Source organism: Emydura macquarii, unplaced genomic scaffold (genome assembly GCF_026122565.2).
Source record: "Emydura macquarii macquarii isolate MOO-44397 ecotype Brisbane River unplaced genomic scaffold, CSIRO-AGI_Emac_v2 contig_1253, whole genome shotgun sequence".
NCBI classification, from domain to species: domain Eukaryota; kingdom Metazoa; phylum Chordata; order Testudines; family Chelidae; genus Emydura; species Emydura macquarii.
The window spans coordinates 96,434,684-96,459,632 of NW_027131390.1; the positions used below are offsets into that span (position 1 = coordinate 96,434,684).

The 24,949-nt window shown below is 38.3% G+C and overlaps 1 protein-coding gene across 1 annotated transcript in view; it reads left to right on the forward strand.

Moving 5' to 3' along the window:
* Nucleotides 1–221: 221 nt before the first annotated feature.
* Nucleotides 222–24,949, forward strand: part of ACTR3 (actin related protein 3) — a 58,938-nt gene continuing 34,210 nt past the window's right edge. Inside the window, exon 1 of the mRNA XM_067549555.1 lies at nucleotides 222–431. Coding sequence (XP_067405656.1) covers nucleotides 388–431 — 44 coding nt within the window. The 5' untranslated portion in view covers nucleotides 222–387. The remainder of the gene's footprint in view (nucleotides 432–24,949) is intronic.

Consider the following 24,949-nt stretch of genomic DNA (forward strand, 5'->3'; position numbering starts at 1 on the left):
CTTTTTTATTACCCATCCCCATCCTCCTTCAAAAAGACCTTGAGGAATCAGATGGTGAAATCAAAGCTCTTAAAAAAGAGACAGAGGGCGGAAGGGAGCCCGCCCGCCCGCTTTACTTCACTCCCGCTCGTACGGGCGAAGACGAGAAATTGGACGTCATTGAATGCTTCGGTTGTTGCGCCCGCCCACTTCGCCGTGCTGCGCTGGGAGGGACGAAGGAGTCGGCCATCTTGGGTTCGCCGGGCTGTGTGTGAGCGAGCGGGGGAGGGACTGGCTCGGTTGCGGAAGTGGCCGCGTTCACTTGCTCCCCCGTAGTGGAGAGAGGCGAGAGGCAGAGTCCAGGGGGGTCCCACCTTTCTCCGGCCAGCACCATCTCTACCGAGGAGGATGGCAGGGCGGCTACCGGCTTGCGTGGTGGACTGCGGCACGGGGTGAGCGCGGGGGCGGCGAGCCGGCGATGAATGGGCGCAGGGAGGCGGCTGCTGCTGCTGACAGTTTGGTACCAGGCGCGGGGGGAGGAGGGCGCCTGTGTGGGCGCCTGAGGCGGGGGGAGGCGGGGTAGCTCCTCACCCCCCCCCCCCCCCGCATCCAGCCCCCGGGGAGAGGCTGCACTGCGGGGACGGGTCTTTCCCCACCATCGTCCCCATGCGGCGGTGGTGTCCGCGGGGAGAGGAGGCTGGAAATGGGGAGCGGGGGCGATTGAAGGGATCACCCCCCCTTTCAGCTCAGCTCCTTTCCTCCTCTGTATACGGCTTTGTGGGCGCGAGCTCCCCGCCCCCAGATCTGGGTGGGCGCGGGCTCCCACCCTGACTTCAGCACCCACCCGCCCACGCACCCCCTTCCTGGGAGTGGGCCCTTCCCCCCGTGGCAACCCCCCCCCCTCTACCCCCCCATTGATTTCTGGCTGACTGTGCAGGTGCGGGGTCTGCGCTGACCCTCCAGAGCTCAGTCCGCCTCTGGGAGCAGGGTCACACCCTACGGTTCGCCTTCTCCCTCCCCTCGCCCTCTGGGTTTTTTGTAGGGTTCCCCCCCCCCTTATCTCATTCATTTCTCTTGCTTCCCTTGAAATCTCCCTGCTCGGTCTTTCAGGAAGCAGCGCCCCCCCGCCCTAACCTGGGACTCTCCAGGACAAATCTTGCTGCCTGTGTCTTGCAGGAAGCAGGCTTCTCAGGGGCTGCTGAGGTTAGGGTGGACCCTTCTCTACTACGGATCCCAGACAGGATAGCAAGATGCTACAAACATTATTTGTGTTGTTCAGTCATGTGTAATTGTGCGTGTTGTTAAATTTTCTCTGCTCACAGAGATATTGCCGAATACGATGGTGTTTTAAAAAATGTGTGTGCATGGATAAAGTCATTTATTCAGTATTACTTCTCTAGAGGGGGGATCCCTCCCCCTCTTCTAGTGAGCAAGCGCAGCGGAACTTCCTTAGTTTTGTCAAAGCCTCTTCCTGCTTTCAGGCTTTTATACCTTATAAGGCAGTTTTCAGTGTCAAACCTGAACCAAATCCTTTTTAGAAACTATTTTGTATTTAGCGACTACCGGATGACAGATAGAGAGAAAATACCAGTGATAGCTAATGTAAAATGCATGTATATGGAAGGGAACTGAGATTCAGAATCCCTTTCAGTTGCCTGTGTGTGTTGTTCTTCCCAGATTTTAGTGTGTGAGACCATATAGGTAACTGTAGGAAGTAAAGACTGAGTTTGAACCTGGAAGGATTACAGTGTATCCTTGATGGCAGTGTACTGAGGAAACGGAAGGCTTTTTCTCCCCTGGCAGCTACTGATTACTGTATGATTTTAAAGATGGAATTATTTATTTTTAAATATTCCCAAAGGCTTGATTGTAGAAACTATCTAGATTATTTTTTGTAGTTCTAGCTTCTCTCTCTTTTGTCTAGGCAAAGTGAATGTGTTAAGGGACTGTGATATCTAAGCTTCTCTTATTTTCATAATCTGTTTAGCACATTGCAACCTCAGGGTAGATGTGGGTATCTATAATATGGATATTTAACTTTTGGGGGGACCAGATCTTTCAGAGTTGTGAAAATTGCTTTAGAATGGTAATGTGAGCCCGTCATCCCCTTTAAATTTAAAAGTGCCAATTTGGACTAAGAAACCATCAATAAATGTTTATTTTTATAAACTCTGTGTGCATGTGTGTATCTGTATTTAATGGTGGTGCACTAATTGTAAGATTACATTTACGCTAGGGAGCTCTTTGTCAGATTTGTTATTTTTGAGTAAAGCACCTACAACAATTGAATACATGGTCCCTTCCCTGAAGAGCTTACAAGTCCAGATCCTGTAAAGAACTTACACCTGCAATGGATTTCCATTGTTTATAGTGCCTTTGTACAGAGGTAAAGGATTCCTTTTCATTGTTAGGGCCTAAATTCAAATAGAGAGTAAGAATTACAGTAATGTGGTTACTCAGCAAAGACTTGTACTGGTCTTGTTGGTTCTATTCTTTTTTTTTCTGTATTTGATACTTTGCGGTTTGTAGGCCTCACTATGATGTACTTTGAAGAGGGTCTTGTACTGACATTCTAATTATGAAACTTCCAGTTTTCATTTATATTCACTAAACTATCATCTTGATTATTTAGAATAACTTAATTATTATAGCTTTTTTAATAGTAAGGTTACAATGGGACTTTTGTTATAACCCCAGTGTTCATATGCTTTGATCTTAAAACTTCTCCTTTTTGGGGCTAAATTTTCCATGTTTACAAATGATTTTTTATGTGGGGAAGTATGAGCAAAATCTCTTCAGTCACTCATTAATGGAGAAGGGGAAAATGATATTTTAGGATTTGAAGTGCTTTTTGCTTGCTAGTAACTCTGATGGCTTGGGGAAAAAGAGGAGTACTCTATGCTTTATGTGTGAATAGGCTCTTTGCTAGATTTGGGGGTGGAGATTAAAATTTTAAAACTAAAAATTTATAAGATTGAAAATGACTTTTGAGCATGCACATTTAGTAGCTGCATGGTCTTTTAGAAAAGCCTAATGAATCGTAGCCCATGTTGTGACATTAAAATGTACAGCTGGAGCAACTGTTGGGACAACTTACAAAAATGTCTCATTGAAATACACATCACAATCCATTCAAAATAATGGAATTTACATTTCTATCTTTGTGTTGCTGCGGCCATCACAGTTACTTTTTCAGATCTGTTGCTCTCATTTCAATCTCCTGGTGAAGAAAAGTAATTGGAGTATAAAACTCATTCTAAAAAGGTCAAATCACTTTTTATATGTTCATAGGCCAGCCCTACAAAATTTAAGGCTAAATGCTACCTTTGATCTGTAGCAGAGATGATGCTGATAACATTGGAAAGCTTGCACAGAGATCAAGGGACAATAAGGCCCTGAAAGTAATAACTGAACATTTAGTTGAAACTATTATTGCAGTAACATTTCTCAGAGGGGAAAAACTGTGCAAGGCACTTTTCAGCTTCTATTTTTTGCCATTTGCACATACTAGTAACTGACTTGCACACACGTGAATGTGCAGATGAGATGCACAGTTGGGCACCGAAATTAGTTGAAAATTTATATTTTAGGAACCACAGAACCAGTGGTCTCTCTCGTGCAATATTATGTCGGCAGTACCCGGATGGTTTAGTGCAGTGGCTCTCAACCTTTTTTTACCAAGTACCAGTCCGGTCAGGTCAAGTCTCGCGTACCACCAAGCCGTCCTCCAGTTGAGAACCCCTGGTTTAGTGGAAGGTGCAAGAAACCCTGCAATTGGCAGTGATGGGCTTTTAACTGATAGGCCTATTGACAACACTTCATCAATGCATTGAGATGGATGGGGCAGTGGCATGCTGTTAGTTCAGAAAGACAGTGCTACCTCAGTTGCAGTCAGGTTATGGTTGGAAGGTTTGCTTGTTTTTTCCAGAATCACAATTGCTAGAAACTAACTTCTTAACAAAATGAAAACTTGAGAATCTGATCTATCATGCTGGCTGCATAAATAGTTAGATGGGCCGGTGGGTCAGCTGTTTGACACCACTGACTTAGTGTATGAGCAGTTTCTTTTCTTTTCAAAGTTAAAGGAAAAAAATAGGAGATCAAATGCAAAATCATCAGAACATATAAATGCCATGCTAAGGCTACTTATTTAATCAAAAAAAGGACAGGTAATGCAAAAGTTATCCTTGGACAAACTACGTTTTAAAAACATTCCAAGCCTGAAAATAGCCTTGGAATATGTACCTGCCTGTTAGCTACCAGATGAAGCAAGTATCACTAGAATTTTACATGGTACACCTGACATCTTGCCTAGATTTACTGATTTTTTTCTTCTGAGAAATTGATAATGTTAATAAACCAGTCTCTACACCTTTTTTTATGCTGGAACACCATTCTGTTTTTTTCTCTCTCCTCTGAACCCGGTTTCTCCATTTTGTTTGATTCTAAACTTGAGTTGTTCAGGTGTGGGAAGTGTCTTATTTTATTCTGATGCCTTTCTTATAAGGCTCCTTTTCCCCCTGCTTGTGTCATTGTATCGTGCTTAGAACTTTACAGCTGTGTGGTGTGAACTAGCTCAGACTGCGAGGAGTGAGAGACAATGCATGCTGTCACTGGACTGATTCAAGTTTTAATTCTTTGGGTGATGCAATATATCTGATTATTTATTTGAGAGAGTATTGCATACTTATTTGCATCAGTTTTTTTGTCATGACTTGCCTTAGATTTATCTTCCTCTTATTCAGCATCCGCAAGAGATTTCAGAAATATCTCTACCCTTGCATATTTACTACCAGACTTAAGAGCCTATGTGTTTATTTTTTTTAAAATAATCATAAATACATGAGACTAGCTTTTATTAAAACAATATTTAATGGCATGTTTTTATCTGCGGTTCTGTAGGATACTTTTTCAGAAGACAACTGCTTCTATTTAAATGCTGTCCTGAAGTAGAAGCATGTTGCAACAGAACTATGTAAACTGATATTTTAATGCAAGTCCACTCTTGACAAACAAACACCACTTGGTTACCTCCTTAAAATTAATATGTTAGACTGTTGAACCAACACAAATATATATGACATTGCCCATCTAGACATTTTTATTCACTGTGCAGAATATCTGCATCACAGCTGTATTGAAGAAATGCAGTTAAACAACTGTACATTTTACATACTTCCCCCAAAAGATTGGGGAACATTTTTAGCAAGTCTTTATTGATGTGGGAAAAGTGTCTTAATTTTCCTTAGTGTACTGTCATGAAAGTAGAAGTCAGTGAGGATGGTCTTGTGTGTCTGGGGCCAATAGCACGGTTTTCTTCATGTGGAAGACTTGACTTTGGAATTTGCTGCTTCTATTGGCCCAGCAGACCATTAGCTAGTTGACTTCAGAACTTAATACATGATAAATCTTTTATCTGAGGCTTCTTGTGATGGATGTCTGAAAACTGTTAGTCTATTCTAGTGGGTGGGTCTGATTTGTTGATTTTTGTCAGTGTAATGCTATATTGTATTTTTTCTTGATAGGAAATTTTATATATACCTGTACACTAAAATCTCTTCCAAAATTCTGGGGCATTTTGTTTTTCCCTTTAGTTGGACACATTTTTACATGTATTACCTAAAGTATAAAGTGTATTTTCTTTTTTTCTTTAAAATAAGTAGATTATGTGAATGAATTTGGAAGTAATGACCAATTAGCAATACAGCATATGTCCAGCTCTGTCTTGTGTGTTTGAAATATAGAGGCATACTGTTAGAACACATCAAAAATGAATGTGAGGGTCCCAAAGGATGTGGTAGGAGAAAGGGAGCATTCTGTCAATGCCAACACAAACTATATTTGTAATACAAACATAAAATTCAAAGCCATGTGCCGTTTCTTATTTTTGAGAACTGCATTCAAATCAAAGATGTCTTTTTAAAAAAGAAAATTATCTTTTTTTTAAAATAATGACTTAAAGGAGTTTCACGAATAGAAAGCAAATGGGTTCAGAATTATGAGCTTGATGTGGGTGGCATGGTAATATACAAGTGCTTATATTAATGCTTGTATTTGACTTTGGTATAACATTTACAGATATTATGTTCTTTATATATTGTATTTCACAGATGGCTAAATTATATATTGAGGAGATTGAATAAGTTCCCATTTTGAGCAACAGTATACTTTTAAATGGCATCTTGTCAGATCTAACTTTTAAATATAAAGATAACATTTATAAAGAGTCAAGTCAGCAGTGCAATTATTTTACAAACATTGAATTCCTGTGAATTTAAGTTAGTAGCAAATTATATTTTGGTACCCAAGCCAGTTTAAACAGTTAGAGGAGGCACCTTTCTGTATGCGTTCTAGCAGCTGTCATAGTGCACATGACTGCCCATTGACCTGATGTTAAGATTGGTGCTGAAATTACATAGCATGGAAAACTTTATTTTAATTGGTCTTTCCTTGGTATATCTTTATACCGAATCTGTCTGAGTAAAAATTAACTGATATAGAAATTATGATCCTTTTTATTGTTTGGGATTTTTTTGGGGCAGATGTTTAAATCTACATTAGCAACCATCACAATAACAATATAATGTTCTTAAATGGAACAACACTAGAAACTGTAAGCACAGAGCTTTCTTCAATATTCCTGCTGAACTTATTTCAGCTTCAGAGGATTAAAACACAAAATCTAGTTTGCTTTATAAAAGTTGGCAATTTTTGTTGCATGACTTAATATTTGAAATGTAAAGTTAAGAAAATAATCATTTTTATCCTGCTTGGGTAAAATTAGTTATTTCTCCCCACAAGCATATACTGATAAATTCTGAATTACTGAATTCTGAGTACTAACACTAGATATCAAGGGTTTTAAACTTACCTATTCATTCCCTCCCTATATTTGTATTCAAGGTAAATTGTGACTTTAGTACCATTTTATGATTTCACAGAAATGTCAGTGTTTTCATTATGACACAAATGGATTTTAATCTGGATCCCATGGGACCTTGAGATGTACTGTTCTAAGTTCTACTATTATAGTATTTAAACTATTCATTAATAGTTGCCAATAATAACAAAACCATTCATTAATATGCCAGTAATATTCAATCTTTGCTTGAGAAATCTCCAAAATGTGACCTTAACTCTACCAGCCAAAAGTGTAAACAAAAGATGGATAGTTGATGGGTTGGAGTTTCTGGTCAGAAGCCAAGCCCGGTTCATGTCATCCCCAGTTGAGAGTAAATGGGAATGTACTGGGATTTCCACCATGGCACTATCTTCTTGGTCCCTGTGCGAATGGAGGTCCATTTTTTGAACTTCAATATCTGTTCAGAAACTGCACTGGGTGCAGAATTTGACAGTTGACCTGTAAAACAGTGTTTCTTTGAAGAGCATAACCTGTACTCAGTTACTTGCAATGGACTGTCTATTGATTTCTGGATTGATTTTTTTAAGATGTTGGTTTTGACCTAAAAAAGCCTAAATAAGCCACCTCTCTCCCTGTTACATAGTGCTAAGTTATAGTTGGTGGGGCACCTGGATTGAAGCCCCTGTAATATAAGAGGAGAGAGAGCATTCTTCATTGGGGTCCTGGTTCTCTGGTACTCACTTCCTCCCCACGTTCATAAAGACCCAAGTTTATTAGCTTGGAAGGTGTATTGTAGTGCCTACTTTTTTCTACCTGTCTCATGAGAAAATGGTGAGGGCTGACTGTGGGACTGTTGAGAACTAATTTCAGTCTTTTATGTTGCTGTATTTGAGTTGATATGGGAAAAATGACAGGTTTTATTTTACTGTGTCTAAAAAAAAAAAAAAATTGTCAGAGGCACCCAAAGAATTGGATAGGTGGATATCTTAATTTGAAGCTCTGTTCCCTTGCCCCATGCTGCTAGAAAGTACTTTTCCAACTCCAAAACCTCCTAGTTGCTTCAAGAGGAACTGGTCTCAGCTACTCTGCTTCTCTTTTAGCCTCCATTTTTGTGTTGTCATCACTCCTGTGTTGTCTCCTGCTACTCTAGTTTTTTTTGTGCTGCACCATGAATTTGACATGATTCTTGACATTTTTATTCCTACCTAGAAGTTGGTGGATGATAGTAGTGAAACTGACCAGAATGTTGTTAATTTCACTCTGCTCTAAGTACTACCACACCAAGCTATAAGTAGTACCACACATTAAACCTGTCTGTGCTGACTCAAAGACAACAGTCTGTCTGTTTGTTCCCAATAGGAAAGTTACACTGGGAAAATTTGACCAAAAAACTCCCATAGGTTCTGTTGAACTACTGTGTTTAAAGCCATAGGGAGCTGCATTATAGATAAGGCTTTAGTGGCCTGTGTCATTTTTTTTTTAAAATTGCCATTTTAGTTAAAACTACTAAAAAGCAAGTTAATTGAAACTGTGATAAAGGATCTGGCCACTGGAGGTTTGTTTGCACTGTAGCTTCTAATGGTTTTAAGAATGGTTCAGCTGGTTCCCCTGGTTCAGCTGGTGGTAGAATGAATGGGAATATTTTGGTGAACTTGCACATGTAGCTAAAGCCTTAGAGTAGTTAGGAAGTTTCTGAATTTTGGATTTGTTTTGTGTTCATAACCTATTTCATTTTGTACAGGTTTACTCAGATTCAGGAAAGAAAAACACAGATAAAAGCAGTATTGGATAAATCACAGTTCTGTTTATTAAATACAAAAACAATAACACAATAATACTTTGAAATGTAAATCAGCGTTTTAAAATGTTTTTCCTTTCACATTTTATCATCATCATCTTATTTAATATTGATGGCTTAGGGCAGGTATATAGTGTCACAATGAAAATATTCATTCAAGTGAACTTAAAATAGTCTCTCTTTAGGGGAAAATTTAAAAAAAAATTCTACATCCATTGACTAGCATTTGTTCAAAACATCCTCTCAAAGATCCAGTGTTGCAATAGATGCCTGGTCCAATGGTCTGTTTGTGGTGCCCATAATATCCCCTGTGTCTGGAAACAGTTGTAAACTACCATCTCTGTTTTTCTAGTCTGTAGTCTGAATATTTTGTCTGGGATATTTTCAAATTGTGCACTTCTCCTTCCAATTGAAATGTTAAGTTCATGTTATGTTCCATTTTTGGCTAGTAATAATTCAGTTTAATAATAATAATAATTTAAAGTTATTTAAAACTCAACATTTTTTATTAAAGTAGTTGCAAACAAAAAACAACTTTCTTAAGATAAAGATGAGACATCATATCTCCCCCTCCCCCCCCCCCCCATACTAGCTAAAAATTAAAACTTCACTAGTACACAAGTTCATTTATTAGTTACTGGATTGAAGAAACTCATTTAAAGTTTTCTTGTCAGCAAATTGTCAATTTTAGTTTGCTAGTCTCCGTTCTTGCCTGGACTTGTCACCGTATGTCTGATTCTCAGGGGCATTTGAGAAAAGATATATTAGGCTAATTAATTTCTTCTATACATGGCCCTTTCTTCCTGTGAGATTTCCCAGTGATTCCAGTATTGCAGAGATTCCAGAGGCTTTACTGCTTCCTGACCAACCTTTATCTGCTCCAGCTGTAGCACAAAATCTGTCCTAAGGGAGAGGATTTGCAATTTCTTTTCCTTTTTTTCTCTTCTTCAGGTGAAATGAAAAATAAACTCTTCTTGGGCTCCCCAACTGTCCTGTTCCACCACTTCGATTCAAATACAGCAACAATGTAAAAGATTGAAATTAGTCCACAACAGTCCCACAGCTTTATCCACAGACTTTGTTGTCACTTCAACGTACATATGTAAAGACTAAATATATTCCCCTTTTTTTAGCAGTGATGCTGTGAAGGAGTTTTTGTGATGCAGTAAAAACAGCTGATCCCCATCCACATAGTTCTTACACTGTTGCAAATGTCCTCCTTAACTCTGAGAAGAACTCTGCAACTCCTTTGAGTACAGCATGAAAAACTAAATAGAATACCACGAGGCACCATTGATTAAAAAATCAGTACAAAGTCTTCTAGTGTAGATAAGACATTTAGTAGACTACAGATTTCCCAAGGTCTCCTGGCTGGAGAGGATTAGTCCTGGGTCATTTTTTGGATGACTTAATCCATCAAATCCTGCTGGTCATTGAACATCATTGTGAATATTGAAACAAATGCAAGAGTACATTAGCATATATATTACTGTGCTGTTTAGTGTTGTGCTACTGAGAGTGAACTTGAAAGGAAGTAAAAAAGAAGCAGCATTAATTTGTGTGGACCAGATATAATTTATTTGAGAATAATTGTTTCAGTTCTCAAATGAATGTGGAAGGCTCTTGTTTCATCCAGGGTGTGATGATTCTGCAGCTAATACATCAACAGCATAAAATATGCTTAAGACCTAGTTTCCCATCTCTTTGACAAGGGAAGAGCTTAAGACCACGCTTACTGCTGTGAACAGTGCGAGCAAGAAATAAGGAACGATGATCAACATTAGAAAGACAAAAGGTATGCTAAGTGAACAGTAATGCACAAGGTAGACAACATCTATACCTCAATGCTCAAGTTAAGAACATAAAAATGGCCATAGTGGGTCAGACCAATGGTCCTTCTAGCACAGTATCTTGTCTTCTGACAGTGTTCAGTGCCAGAAGCTTCAGAGGGAATAAACAGAACAGAGCAACTATTGAGTGATCCATCCTGTCATCCAGTCCCAGCTTCTGGTCATCAGAGATTTAGGGATACTCAGAGCATGAGGTTGTGTCCCTGACCATCTTGGCCACTAGCTATTGATTAATTTATTTTCCATGAATTTATCTAATTCTTTTTTTGAACCCAGTTGTAGTTTTGGCCTTCACATCATTGCCTGGCAACAAATTCCACAGGCTGACTGTGCGTTCTGCGCTTCCTCATGTTTTAAACCTGCTGCCTATTCATTTAATTGGGTGACCCCTGATTCTAGTATTATATGAAGGGATAAATAACACTGTCCTTAATCTTTCTCCATACCATTCATGATTTTATAGACCTCTCATATCCCCCTTAGTCATCTTTTGTCTAAACTGAACAATCCCAATCTTTTTAATCTCTCCTTGTAAGGAAGCTATTCCATACCCCAGTCACTTTTGTTTCCCTTCTATGTACCTTTTTCCAATTCTGATATATCTTTTTGGAGTTGGAGCGACCAGAACTGCACACAGTATTCAAGGTCTGGGTGTACCATGACTTTATATAATGGCATTATGATATTTTCTGTCGTCATATCTATCCCTTTACTAATGGTTCCTGACATTGTTAGCTTTTTTAATTGTTGCTGCACATTGAGCAGATGTTTTCAGATCACTGCAAGATCATTTTTGAGTGGTAACAGCTAATTTACACCCCATCATTTTGTATGTATAGTCAGGATTATGTTTTCCAGTGTGCGTTACTTTGCATTTATTAACATGGAATTTCATTTGTCATTTTGTTGCCCAGTCACCCAGTTTTGTAAGATCCTTTTGTGATCTTCAAAGTCATTTTTGGAGTTAACTGTCTTGAGTAATTTTCTGTCATATGCAAACTTTGCCACCTCACTGTTTACCCCTTTTTCCAGATTGTTTATGAATATGTTGAACATCACTGGTCCCAATACAAAACCTTGGGGGAATCCTGGTATTTACCTCTCTCTGTGGTGAAAACTGGCAATTTATTCCAACCATTTGTTTCCTATCTTTTAATCAGTTACTGATCCATAAGAGGACCTTCCCTCTTATCTTATGACTGCATACTTTCCTTAAATGCCTTTGGTGAGGGGCCTTGTCGAAGACTTTCTGAAAGTCCAAGTATGCTATATCAACTGTATTGCTTTTGTCTGCATGCTTGTTGAAATCCTCAAATAATTTTAATAGATTGGTGAAGCATGGTTTTCTTTTACAAAAGCCATGTTGACTATTCCCCAATATATTGTGTTCATCTGCGTGTCTGGTAATTCTGTTCTTAACTATAGTTTCAATCAATTTGCCTGGTAGTGAAGATAGGTTTCTGGCTAATAATTGGATTCCCTTTCAGGCCTTTTTCAAAAGTCAGTGTCACATTAGCTGTCTGGCAGTCATCTGGTACAGAGACTGATTTAAGTGATTGGTTATATACCACAGTTAGTACTTCTGTAATTTCACATCTGAGTTCCTTCAGAACTCTGGGGTGAATACCATCTGGTCCTGGTGACTTATTACTGTTTAATTTATCAGTTTGTTCCAAAACCACCTCTGTTGACATCTCAATCTGGAACAATTCCTCAGATACGTTACCTAAAAAGAATAGCTCAAGTGTGGGAATCTCCCTCACATCCTGTATACTAAGGACCAATGCAAAAAATTCATCTAGAATCTCTGCAATGGCTTTGAATTCTTTGAGTGCTCTTTTAGCACGTCTAACATCCAGTGACCCCACTAATTGTTTGGTAGGCTTACTGCTTCAGATATATTTAAAAAAAATTTTTAAAAAAATCTGCATTTAGTGTCTTTTGCTAGTTGCTCTTCAGATATTTTTGCATGCCTAATGATGCTTTTGCATTTGACTTGTCAGAGTTTATGCTCCTTTCTATTTTCCTCAGTAGGATATGACTTCTGGTTTTTAAAGGATGCTTTTTGCCTCTAACTGCCTCTTTTACTCTGCTGTTTAGCTGTGATGCCATGTTTTTGGTCCTCTTACTTTTTGGAGGATACATTTAGTTTGAGCCTCTATTATGGTGTTTTTAAATAGTTTCCATGCAGCTTGCAAGCATTTCACTCTTGTGACTGTTCCTGTTAACTTCCATTTTACTAGCTTTCTCATTTTTTTACAGTTCCCCTTTTTAACGTTAAATGCTACTGCGATGGGCTTCTTTGTCCCCCCCGTCCCCCTTATATGAGTGTTAAATTAAATTATATTATGGTTGCTATTACTGAATGGTTCAGCTATATTCGTTTCTTGGACCAGATCACCTGTTTCACTTAGGAATAAATCAATAATTGCCTCTCCCCTTTGAGGTTCCAGGACTAGGTGCTCCAAGAAGCAATCATTAATGGTGTCTAGAAATTTTATTTCTGCGTCCTGTTCTGAAGTAACATGTACCTAGCCAGTATGGGGATAGTTGAAATCCCTCATTAGTATTGGCTTTTTTGATTTTGTAGCCTCTCTAATCTCCCTGAGTGTTTCACAATCACTGTTGTAGTAGAAGGTGAGAGCCTAAGACATGAGGCCCAGTATAACAGGCTGGGTGTGAGGCCTAAGCTAAAGCACTAGTTGGGCCTTTCTGCTATAAAGCAAAGTTAGCAGAAGTCAGGCTGTGAGCCTAATGGCAAGTTCACAGAATCTGGCAAGAACAGAGCTGATATTTCAAAAATACACACATTCCTAAGAAGTACTAGGCACAACACTCATGCAAGCACATTCCAGAAAGGTGGTACCAGAACACCCCAACATCAAGTATGATACAAGTATGCTCCCCAAAAATAACAAGGACATGCTGACCCCTCTTTAAGATAAGGTCAGGATGACAGTATGCGATGGATAGAGATTTTTTGATCGAAGCAACGTGTACAAGGTAAAGGGTGGCATCTAATCACGTAAAAGGGTCAATATGCAACTAGTTTGTACCAGTGTATATAAGAGGGTCTCAAAGGGAGTGTCTTTGTCCAGCCAAGTGGGAAACAGAAAGTCCCGCCGTTCATTGAACTGGTCCATTGTCATGGGCATACATGGCTTAGTGTTACTGTAGACATCGAACCAGGGAGCTAACACCGTGCTTTGTTGGCAATAAACCTGGCTGGGTGTCTTCGCTACTGAATCTGGGTCTGTATAGATTTATTGGGCAGTTCGATTTTACTGGTTACCTGGTCAGAGCCAGCGCAGCACACAGAGAAAACACACATGCAGCCAACACCTGACAACTGTAATCATCATAGTAAGTTGTTTGGTAGTATATTCCTTCTGCTATACCCTTATTCTTTAAGCATGGAATTTCTATCCATTGAGATCCTATGATACCGTTTGAGTCATTTGAGATTTTTACTATATTTGATTCTATATTTTCTTTCACATATATACCACTTCCCCACCAACACGAGCTACTCTGTCATCCCTATATATTTTATTCCCCTGGTATTACCATGTTCCATTTATCATCATCATTCCATCAAGTCTCTGTGATGCCTATCATATCAATATCCTCACTTAATACTATGCACTCAAGTTCACCCATCTTAGTACTTAAATTTCTAGCATTTGTATACAAGCACTTATAAAATTTGTCAATATTTGCTTGTCTGCCTTCATGTGATGTAATTGAATGGCACTCTTTTTCATTTGACTGTTTCTCTTCAGTTCCCATGTTGTTGTGGAACAAGTGAAGAGTTTCCCATATCGGACAGAGATGCAATGAAAAAAATCCAAGATTAGGATACAACTTGCCTAAAATGTATTCAATAAGATTCAAAATTCTTCTGTGTAGTCAAAAGTTGAAACTGCATATCTGCACCAGATTGCTGAAGTGCTATATACGGTCACCTCTCCTGTACAAATATGGAAACTGGGCTCTTAAAAAGGACACAGCTCAGGGGTTTTGAGTTGTGGTCTTACCGAAGAACATTAAAAATTAGCTGGGTCACCAAAATGACGAACAGTGAGGTGATGAGAGAGAGGAATTTTAAAAGCTTAATTATTAGAGACTCTAGGTTAAAATAATAACATCTTTGTAGACTCATTGCTTGCTGGCTGCAGAGTGACTCAATTCCAGTACCCATACTATCAGACAAGATTGCAGGCAAACCAGGAAGAGGAAGAAAGTGAGCCCACCTACATTGTAAACGTTGCTAGATGGACTAGTATCCAAAGTAGAGTGGAAGCTTTACAACAATGTTGCGACTGCAAAAAATGGAAGGTGGAGATTGAGAACCTCTGTATCAGAGACATCACTTGAAGGGAGGAGAGAGAATGATCTGCAGACCACAGTAATGAAGACAATCCATGTGTAGGAGGCAGCAAGTTACACAGTATTATTCACTGTTCAGTGTTTCATTAGAGGCATTGTTTCAATTTTATTCTCTGTTCCCTTCCTTCCCCCGCTTAATCCAAAATATGCAGCTTTAATTTTAATTATTCACTTGCTGTCTCACTTATGAACAATTGGCAGTATCATGGTAAAACTTTGTGATTGTTAAGAAGAGTAAGTGGTGAAGAAAATGTTCAAACTGAGGTTATTCTGTTTCATTTAATGTTATCCCTTTGAAGATGTCCTATTTGCATATGTCACAGTTACCTGACTGATTGGACCTGTGTCTCCTTTCTGGTCTCTCTGAGTCCATCCCTGAAATGTTAGGTTTAGTGCTATGTTGTATTAATTTAGATGGAATATATGGGCCCAAGAGTTAAAGGTGTTAACGTGACCCTGAAAGTGCTCAACATTAAACAGTTATAAACAAGGTTCAGGGTTTGTTATGTAGAGACCTCCAGCCTGCTTAGTCCCAGGGCAAACACGTTATTGAAAATATTTCTTAAAGATATAGATAAGATGGAAAAATAGTTACAGCATTTGAAATATTAAGTGTTATGTAAGGTTTTCATTTTAACAACATGCTTTGTTCACTCTCACTCTGGCTGGAGACAGTTTTTTAGAAAGAGTCCCTTTGTTTGACAGTCTTAGATGGTAACTCTCTTTTTTGTGGGAAAAAGTTAGTTGAGATGGGCTTGAGTGGTTATTGCTGCTGTTTTAAAGTCCGATTCCATTTCCTAGATGACACAAACACAAGGGGAGAGAGAAGAACAGCAAAGATAAAAAATGCACTTCTGTCTCTGGTGTTGACTTTCACTTGCAACCTCACTGTTGGAGAAATCCTGGTCATATCAGCCATTCTGAGACCTGGCAAACATCGGCAGCATCAGGCTACTAAGAGCTTTGCTGTTAGATGACTCTTTGGTCTCAGGCTTACAGCAGTGTTGCAGAATATACTGTCTTGTTTGGCTAAGCCAGACTCCTATTAAAAAGAAGACAAAAGGAAAGGGATAGGAAAGAGAAGAAATAAGAGAGGGAAGGAATAGGTCACTGGGCGGAGGGACGGGACAAGACAACAAAGTCTCACATCCTGAGCTCAAGTCAGGCCTTGTCTACACTTGCACTTATGCTGGCAAAACTTATGTTGCTCAGCGGGGTGTTTTTTTCTGAGCGACAGAAGTTTTGCCGGCATAAGCGCAGGTGTAGACAAGCCCCTGACTTGAGCTCAGTTTTCACTTCAACCCAGGCTGATAGCCTATCTATTTTGCAGTGAGAATGCAGATGTAGGTTGTTTAAACTCATGTGCTGTTAGTCCTGCAATCCTATCCTACAATTCCATCTGGGCTGTACTTTGTTTACCTTCCTTATTCTATACTAGAAATCACCTATGTTCCCACAGCATTTTAACCCCACATTTGCCTGCTCCATTTCTGCGGTGCTTCCACACGCAGATGCCATCCAGTGAATTCTCTTCTTGTGCTGACAGTTGCCTGGAAGCTAACACCAGTTTTCTGATGGTGTGATATCAGTAAAACCCATAATTTGAGGAAATATACCCAAAATGACATTTTTATATTTAGTGGACAGAAAAGAAACTGAGAAGAAAATAAGTCGGTCAGGTGTGCCACAAATCAGTTGGTTTGCAGACAGAAATCCTTAATAACATTCGCATTAAAAGTTCTTGCTGCCAAATGCTGTTTACTCTCATCTTTAGAATTGTCTGTATTAATAATTAATAACTCCACTTGGAAGTTATGCACATAAAATATTGTTCTCATGTCACTGCCACAGACAGCAGCTCCATGCTGGGTGTGAGAGCACCCTGCAAATGAATTCATAAAGTGGCCCATTTTCTTGCACCATTAAGAACTATGGGATATCTCATCAGAAATCCATCCCAGCAGCCAGACTAGTTAGTACAGCACCATTGGATGCAGGTATGTAGATATGGCACAAGTAGGGTTTTGCAGTGGGGATACTCTACGCAGACTAGACTAGCTTGGGTTAACTGCAGTGGAGACAACACTTCCTGTGGGTATGTCTCCACTGCAGTAAAACACCTGTGGTTGGCCTGTGTCAGCTGACTCCGTCTTGAAGAGTTGTAAAACTGCAGCTAGACATTTGGGCTCAAACTGGACTCTGAACATAGGCACTGCAATTTTATAGTTTGCAAGCCCCACTCAGCTGACATGGGCCAGCTGTGGGTATTTTACTGCTGTGTAAACATTGCAGTGTGCCTAAGCCCAATTACTGTTTGCTCAGTGGCTTCTGTTACAGAGCCTAGGTGTGAAGTCTTCCTTTTGCCTCACTGTTTTTTTGCACTTCCCTAGCCAGGTTATCAAGAGAATGCTGCTGTGATGTTTGCTTCGTCGTTTGGTAGTTAGACCCATTCAGCCTTAATGGTTTTAAGTGACAGGTCTTGTGACTGAGGGGGGAATGTGCTGAAATTCTATGCTCTCCCTAACATTCCAATTATATCAGAAATCCTATACAAAAAACATTGGGGCTACAGATCAATATTCATTACTAAGCACCCCCACATTGTAACATGTTTAATAATTATTTTAAATGATTTTCAGTTTATTGTTCAATAATAGTTCATAGACTAAAAGGAGGGTGCTGTATTTCATTTACTTTCAATTATAGTTTGGAATTGGGTAATACTTTGAAATGAAGTCTGCATTAGTGGCAAAGGAATTTATTTCTGATAATACTTGAGAAGTCAAATATTTGACTTCTCGTCTACTCATGTTAGTATCTCCGCCCTGTGGCTTTGCTTAATATTTGTATATAGTATTCCAGAACATTTTTACTCTACTTTCCTGGCCAGATTTAGATAATCATACCCAGGAGTAGTTATTGCTGAATTACTATTTTGTTAGTAGCAGCTCCCTACTGAATTTGGGTAATGATAACAGTTTAAAGTAAATTCTGAGATTGATTACATCACAAGAACAATTGTTGTATGCAGAATTATTGTAGCCGTGCTGGTCCCTGGATATTAGAGAGACAAGGTGGGTGAGGTAATAGCTTTTATTGGACCAACTTCTGTTGGTGAAAGAGACAAGCTTTCAAGCTCATCGTCTCCAAGCTCATCATCAGAAGCAAGCTCCTCAGAGACCAGGACACAGCAATTCAAAGCAGCCTCAGATTGTGTCAGAACAACAGATTCAAAACCTGAAGATGTATCTCCACTGCTACAATGATCAACACCCCCCATAACATACCTTTCAATTGGTCCTAAACATGCTTATCACAACATATAGTATACTTCATCCAGTACATTAAATGTCCCAATAGCAACCATGTGGGTGAAACGAGACAATCACTATGCTCTCAAATAACTACACAGCAAAATGATACAAGATGAAAAACACTTCAACTGTGGGGTGAACACTTTTCACAAAGCAATCACTCTCTGACCTTTCAGTCCTCATTCTCAACATTTACCTGCACAATACTTTCAAAAAGGCTATCCTGGGAGCTTAAATTCATAATTTCACTGGACACTAAAAATCACAGACTGAATAGAGATGCTGGACTTATGGCTTGTTACAACAATCTGTAACCCACTAACAAACTGGCCCCTTTTCTTCCTGTGACTAGAATGGGCTGCTTCACCTTGAATAGTCCCTTGAAATGTGTTAACTACTTATGCTAAACAATCGTTTCAAATCTTGTATTTAGCAGTGGCACTTTAAGTTAGTTTCCCAGACCTGCAGAGGAGCTCTGTGTAAGCTCAAAAGTTTATGTATCTCACCATCAGAAGTTGGTCCAATGAGAGATATTACTTCGCTCACCTTGTCTTTCACAGGAACAATCTCATTAGCTTTTTCTTCCTTCTAATGAAGGGGAAAAAAGTAGTATTAAATGTTCCTGTTGTCCTAGGTAGCTGAATTTGGAGAAAATTATCATCATAATAGCAGCTTGATCAAAGGGGATCATAAGTCTATTTCTCCCTTCTAGAAACATGAAGACCATTGATAGTAGTGTTCTATAGTTTAAATCACACAAGGTCATCTACCTCCCTACTGTTTGACATTCATTTATGTGGATTTAGGTACTGTGGCATTTTCGAAGAATGTTATATAGGAGATAGACTGTTATGTAGGAACTTATTTGATTGGAGCAAAGTAATATGTTGTTAGTAGTACAGAGTTCTGTTTGGGAAAATTTGAGTTCACTTCCCTTCCCCCAAGTGCCCTCCTTTCTCTCTCTAAGTCAGTCCTGACTGAGAGAGGTCTCCAAATCTAAGGTTTTTCAAATTTATAGAAAAGACTTTAGGGTGTAATCTGTAAATAATGATGATATAGCAATAGTCCTTTCTGCAATATTTCTTATATTTGGATCTTTTCAGAAATGGAGAATGGGATTTAATTACTATTGCAAATAGGATTGAAGACAGGGTGTTTCTAATACGTTATTGAATCATATATTAGTCAGACATCTTGGTTTGCACACGGGGCACCATGGAAGTTACTTTAGTCTTGTAAAATCCAGTTTGCTTAAGGTGTCACTTTTTCAGTGAGTAAAATCTTCCAATTTTAAAATTATCATTGGATGAGTAGATCTGGTAAATTTGAATAATGGTTACGCAAAGGTAGAGGGTGCTATTAGTAATGTAAAAGTAATCATTAAAAATTTAACAAGTTCATGTTTTTCCAGAGCCGAAGACTTGTATTCATTATGAATTTTTCCCATGTTCTTTCATTTTTTCTTCCTCATTTCTATCCTCTCCCCTCTGATGTCTTAATTTTTGACCACTCCATGTTAACTTATGGAATAGCATGTGGAAGTGTAGACTCTCTAGTTTGTTAAAGGTGAATCCTCACTTTGAGGGAGTACAACAGCAGTACAGCTGATAACGTGCTGTCTCAGTATTCAGGCCTGGTCTACACTTTTGAGCTCCATAGTCAGGACAGCCTATTCCCAGAGTAGATGTAGGTAGGTCAACAGAAGAATTTTTCCATAGACCTAGGTATTGCCTCTTGGGGAGATGGATCAACTAAATTGACGTTGGAATCATCTATACTACCATGCTACAGTATGCACAGCACATGCTACAGTAGCTTTGCTGTTGTAGCAGATGTAGTATAGATAGACATTCTCTCAGAGACCAAAGTTGAATGATTGTTTCTATCTAACAATTTTTAAAAAACTTATTTTTATTTTCAGAAGTCAGGTTGCTGCATTTTTGCTGAATAAGTAGCATGTATTTTTAGATATGCTGATCTATACACTTTGAATACAGTCTTTTTATTGAAAATACATCTTTCATATGGTTATATTTTTCTTTCAGTCTTCAGGGTGTGTGTGTGTATGCTGGACTGTTTTCTATATCACAGAATCATTAAGCAGCATGTTGCTACCTGCAACAATCTAGTTTTTGTTTTTCTTACAATCTGCTCAGTTTGATATAACTTTTTGTATGCCAAGATATATCTTGGATTTTTTCTGTGTTGGATGTTGCACTTGACAAAGATTCAGGTTTTTGATAAAGTATATTTTCCAGAAGATAGTGATACTATTCCCAGTAGTACAACTATTTAGTACTTCCAAGTATCGCAGAGTGTTTTACAAACATTAATCTACCTCACTTTAGTGAGGAAAGTATTTTCCTTGTTTACAAATGGAGAACTGGGCACAGAGTTGTCTGAGACCATATGGCATAGAGGGAGTCTACAGCAGAACTGGAAATAGTAACAAGTTCTCCTAAATGAGTCCCAGTTTGTTGCATTAAGCAGAACTCCATTTTTCCTTCTATGTAAAAGTGAGCTTGTTATCAAGAGACTTGTTAGTAAATTGTAATTGCAGGAGCAACCTTTGCCCTCTGTTCACTCAGGTAAAATGGAAGGCAGATGTTGGCCCTGCAGACATGTAATTTTTCAAACTTAGAATCAGACTTGATTTACAAATTCAGGTGTGTGTGTGGGGGTGGGGGGGGCAGTTAAAAGACTCTTCCTTGTACCTAGGCTTGAAATACCAGAGAAAAAACAATACTGGAATCGGTATAAATGTGAGGCAGGTCTAGATCCCAGGAACCTTGAGTCTGACCCACTGCTCTAACTATAGAAACACTGCCTCTTCTGTCTGCTTTTTTCCAGACACGCCACACTTCCTGATGAGACATTCACTAGGAGAGCCTGTGTGTAAGCAGGCTTCTACAGATTTCAAACTGCAATTAAAAAAAAATTGCTGATAAATTTGCAAATACAATGTATTAGGTATTTGCCTTTATATGTTCTGTAACAGTCTAGAGACCGGTGCCTTCAATCCCTTTTATGTTAATGAGTTGAAGGTTCTCTACACCTGTCAGTGTCAGTCCCTAAGGGTATGATTTTACTCCCATAGACTTGAATAGAAGTTTTTTGCCAGTAAAGTAAAATGGGAGCAAAATAAGGCCTTTCATTAGCAATATCTAACTGAGGGCCAGGTTGGAAATGTTGTTATACAGAGATACAAAATATAGAAAACAATATTAAAGGAGTAAATGACTGGGAAAAAAATCCATTATGGCTCTTAATTTCTCCTGAAATGATGCTGAGAACCTGTGACTACATTGTAAATAAGTTAATATTCAACCTCAGTTAAAGTGCTTACTGTAGCTGCTCTTTTAATTTATTTTTATCTCTTGTAATTATGAAAGCTTCTAACAGCAATTCAAAGTGCATTATAAAACTCTGAAACCTGTCATCTTTGATGGGAAAAATTAAACATGAGCAACAAAGTATTCTTTAAGTAAAATGAATTTAACAGTAAGGTTAAGTGCTGAAGCACCCAAAAGAAAGGGTAAAATAGACATTCTGCACAGAAGTAATTTAAAAACTTAGCAGAAAACTCAGTGCTGACTACGGCTGTTATGTTTGTGGTTTTGGGAATTAGCACGTAACCCTACAATTTTCACATTCCTTCGAAAATACTAGCAATTCACCTTAGTGTTCATCAGCTTTTCTAATCGTACATATAACTAATATTCCTTGTTTTGACTGAACTTACTTATTCTTTCAGCAGCAATAAGTTTATCTAGCCATAGTCAGACAGGTAATATGCATACTTCCTTTACATCACTTTTCTATTACTTCTTACTGTTCGTTTAGCAACACCCATGCTAACCTGGATTTGGATATGTCTTGAGGATAATTTTTTTCCGCTCATAGCAGATGGAGTGAGGACTCTGATGCTAATAAATGGAGTCTAGGAAAAGATAAGTACTCTTATATGAGCTGAATGGACCTCCAGAACTGACAGGCCAATACAATTGTACTATTCATATATTTAAAGCATATTTTATTAAACAATTCTTAGAATACAGTGTTCTCTTCTGCATGTGAAACTTGCTCCTTTGAACAGCAATATTATTCTTATAGGCCAATATTGATATTCTCTTATGTATTTTCTCTTTAAAGCTTAGATTGGATGTAATTAAATATAACTTCATTAAAATAGTGTTGAGTTCAAGACTCAAAGTAAAAAAAGAGTTTAAGCTTTTGTAAAACAGTGAATTTTTCAATCCATTTGGGCACTACAACAATTTCGGATACTGTTGTTATGCCTGAGGTTTTCTGATAGCAGCATCAGTTTCATTCCAGAAAATACCAGTGGTACAACTATCGGTACGGTCATGATAATGGATGCTTCACTGCTGCTGTTGGTCTTTTGGTTGGGGAGAGATGAGAACATAAGGCTAGAGTGAAGAGAATGGAGGAAGGAGACATTAAAATGATAGGGGAGAGAAATGATATAGTCTTAGTAACAGGCCTTTACTTATGATATTAATACCTTGATGTGAAGTCAAAGTAGTAATGCAGAATAAGAGCACAAACTAGACGTCAATATTAAATAGTTAACTGGAACTTGAAATTCAAGTTCTAACCTGTGTTATAAAGTACATCGCTGAGCAGTCTGAGCTCCCAAGTATGTAAAGGACTCCTTGGAGGAGAAGAAATTCTAGTATGAGGAAAGAAATGAGGCTGAGTTAGGTATGGGGAAAAACCTCAAAATAGTTTTGGAACCTGTATGACTACAGAGATACAGTTAACTACAGATAGGACGCTGTGGCTGTTCTAATGAGAGAAGTCCATGCTAAGAGAAGTACCATGCCAGTCTAAGTTCGAGTACATCTATAAAATAATTTAATACATTTGGAGATAAGAGATCATGAGGCTGAACACCTTTGATTAAATGTATGTAAAGTAGTTACTTTTTCAATACAGTAGAAAAGGTGTGGTTGGAGAACAAATGAGAACTCTGAACAATAGAATATGGAAATAAACAGCACAGCTTTAGTTCAGATTTGTACTGTAATTAAATTTGTGTTTGAAAATAAAACCAAACACACACACAACTTTAAGATCTTTAATTTGCATACTTTAATCCTTACATGCTGGGGATTACACGTATTTTACAACAGAAACTTTGGTGTTTGGAAAAGTGAGGCTCATCTACTTCCAAAGCTGACAGTGGGTACACAGCAAAGAAAAACCCGTTTGGGGGCTCTGGGCACGGAAGTCTACACAGCAGAGAAACAGTCCCGCAACCTGAGCCCTGCAAGCCGGAGTTGGGCTTTTTTCTTTTTCTTTTTCTTCTCTATGTAGCCATTGATTAGTTGAGTGATTAAGGACCAAATGTTGCATAGTCCTTAATGCACAGCTGAAGATTGATCCATAAACTTTAACTATCTTCTCATGGTATTCCAGTTAACGTCTGTTGTAAAATGGTAAACTTCTGAATAAGTTTAAAGTGGAAGTGCCAAGAAACTTAACTATAATTCTGTATGAGTAGTAGTTTAAACAAAACTGATAGTTTCTGATCACAATGGAACACTCACCTGGTCTTTAACTATTTTAGTAATTGGACATTATTATAGAATTTTAAAACAAACATAGTAAAGATAAATATTTTTCTGAGAATGAGTCCACAAGTTTAAGTAGACTTCAGAATAGCACATGGCACTACGCTGTCAGCAAAAGAACTTAATTTATTTCCAGTATTCTCCACTGTATTAAGTTCTAACATGCTCTTCTTGAATGTCAGTCAAATCAGTGTTATTTTGCCTGTTTATATTTTGTAGAAAAATTAATTTTGACCAATGCAAGGAAAATTAAGTTCTCTGAATGGTTCTTATCTGTCACAGCATTCCATAGCTCGTGAAGTTTTGCCCTCCCTTTGTAATATTTCTAACTAGTTTCACAAAGCAACTTCCAGTGTTAACTGGTATTTTGTACTAATAGTTCTGTCGTCAAGAGAGAAATTGATCTTCTTTTAAATTGTGAACATAAAGTTTCTGCTTGGCTTCATTCCAATGTATGTTCAAGATCAGAAGATATGGAGACATTAATGATTAGGTGAACAGAACGACAGCCTCTCTGAGTCATTAACATGAACAAAAAGTAATGGAGCAGCATTCCTGCTTCTGGCTTGTAAAATCAACATGTTCCTGTCTGTTTTGCAAGACTGCTTGAATCTTTGTTATATATTAAAATTTGTAGTTTGTCATTATCTCTTAAAGGGTTTTCTGTGCCTATATTTGAAATGTCAAATCTATACAGATGCCTGTATGCTGTTACATATCTTTTTTACCATTAGCTGATTGATTTTTTTATGTAGTCAATTCAACTATCTGAATTGACTACATAAAAATCAATCTGCTAAAAGAAAACTTGGATAAACCCATTTTTAAAATATTGACAAATAGATTCACAGTCTGCAAAGTTTAGGTGCATACTTGGTTTACTAGTTTAAATCCTTCATCAGTGCTACTCCTATGTCTTAATTCTATAATGAGATTTATTTTTTGGTTCAATGCCTCAAAAGTAAGAATATCTTAATGAACGTCTTCAGGGATAGCAAATCACTTGCATTCTTTTAAGCTGCGATGTTTGTTGCAGTTTGGCAAACTCAGTAGAATGAGATTGTATTTACAGGCATTTTGATGAATATCTGAAGTTCATTACATTGCAATAACATAAGTGATGTAAGTACACTGAATAACTTTAATATCCAAATGACACT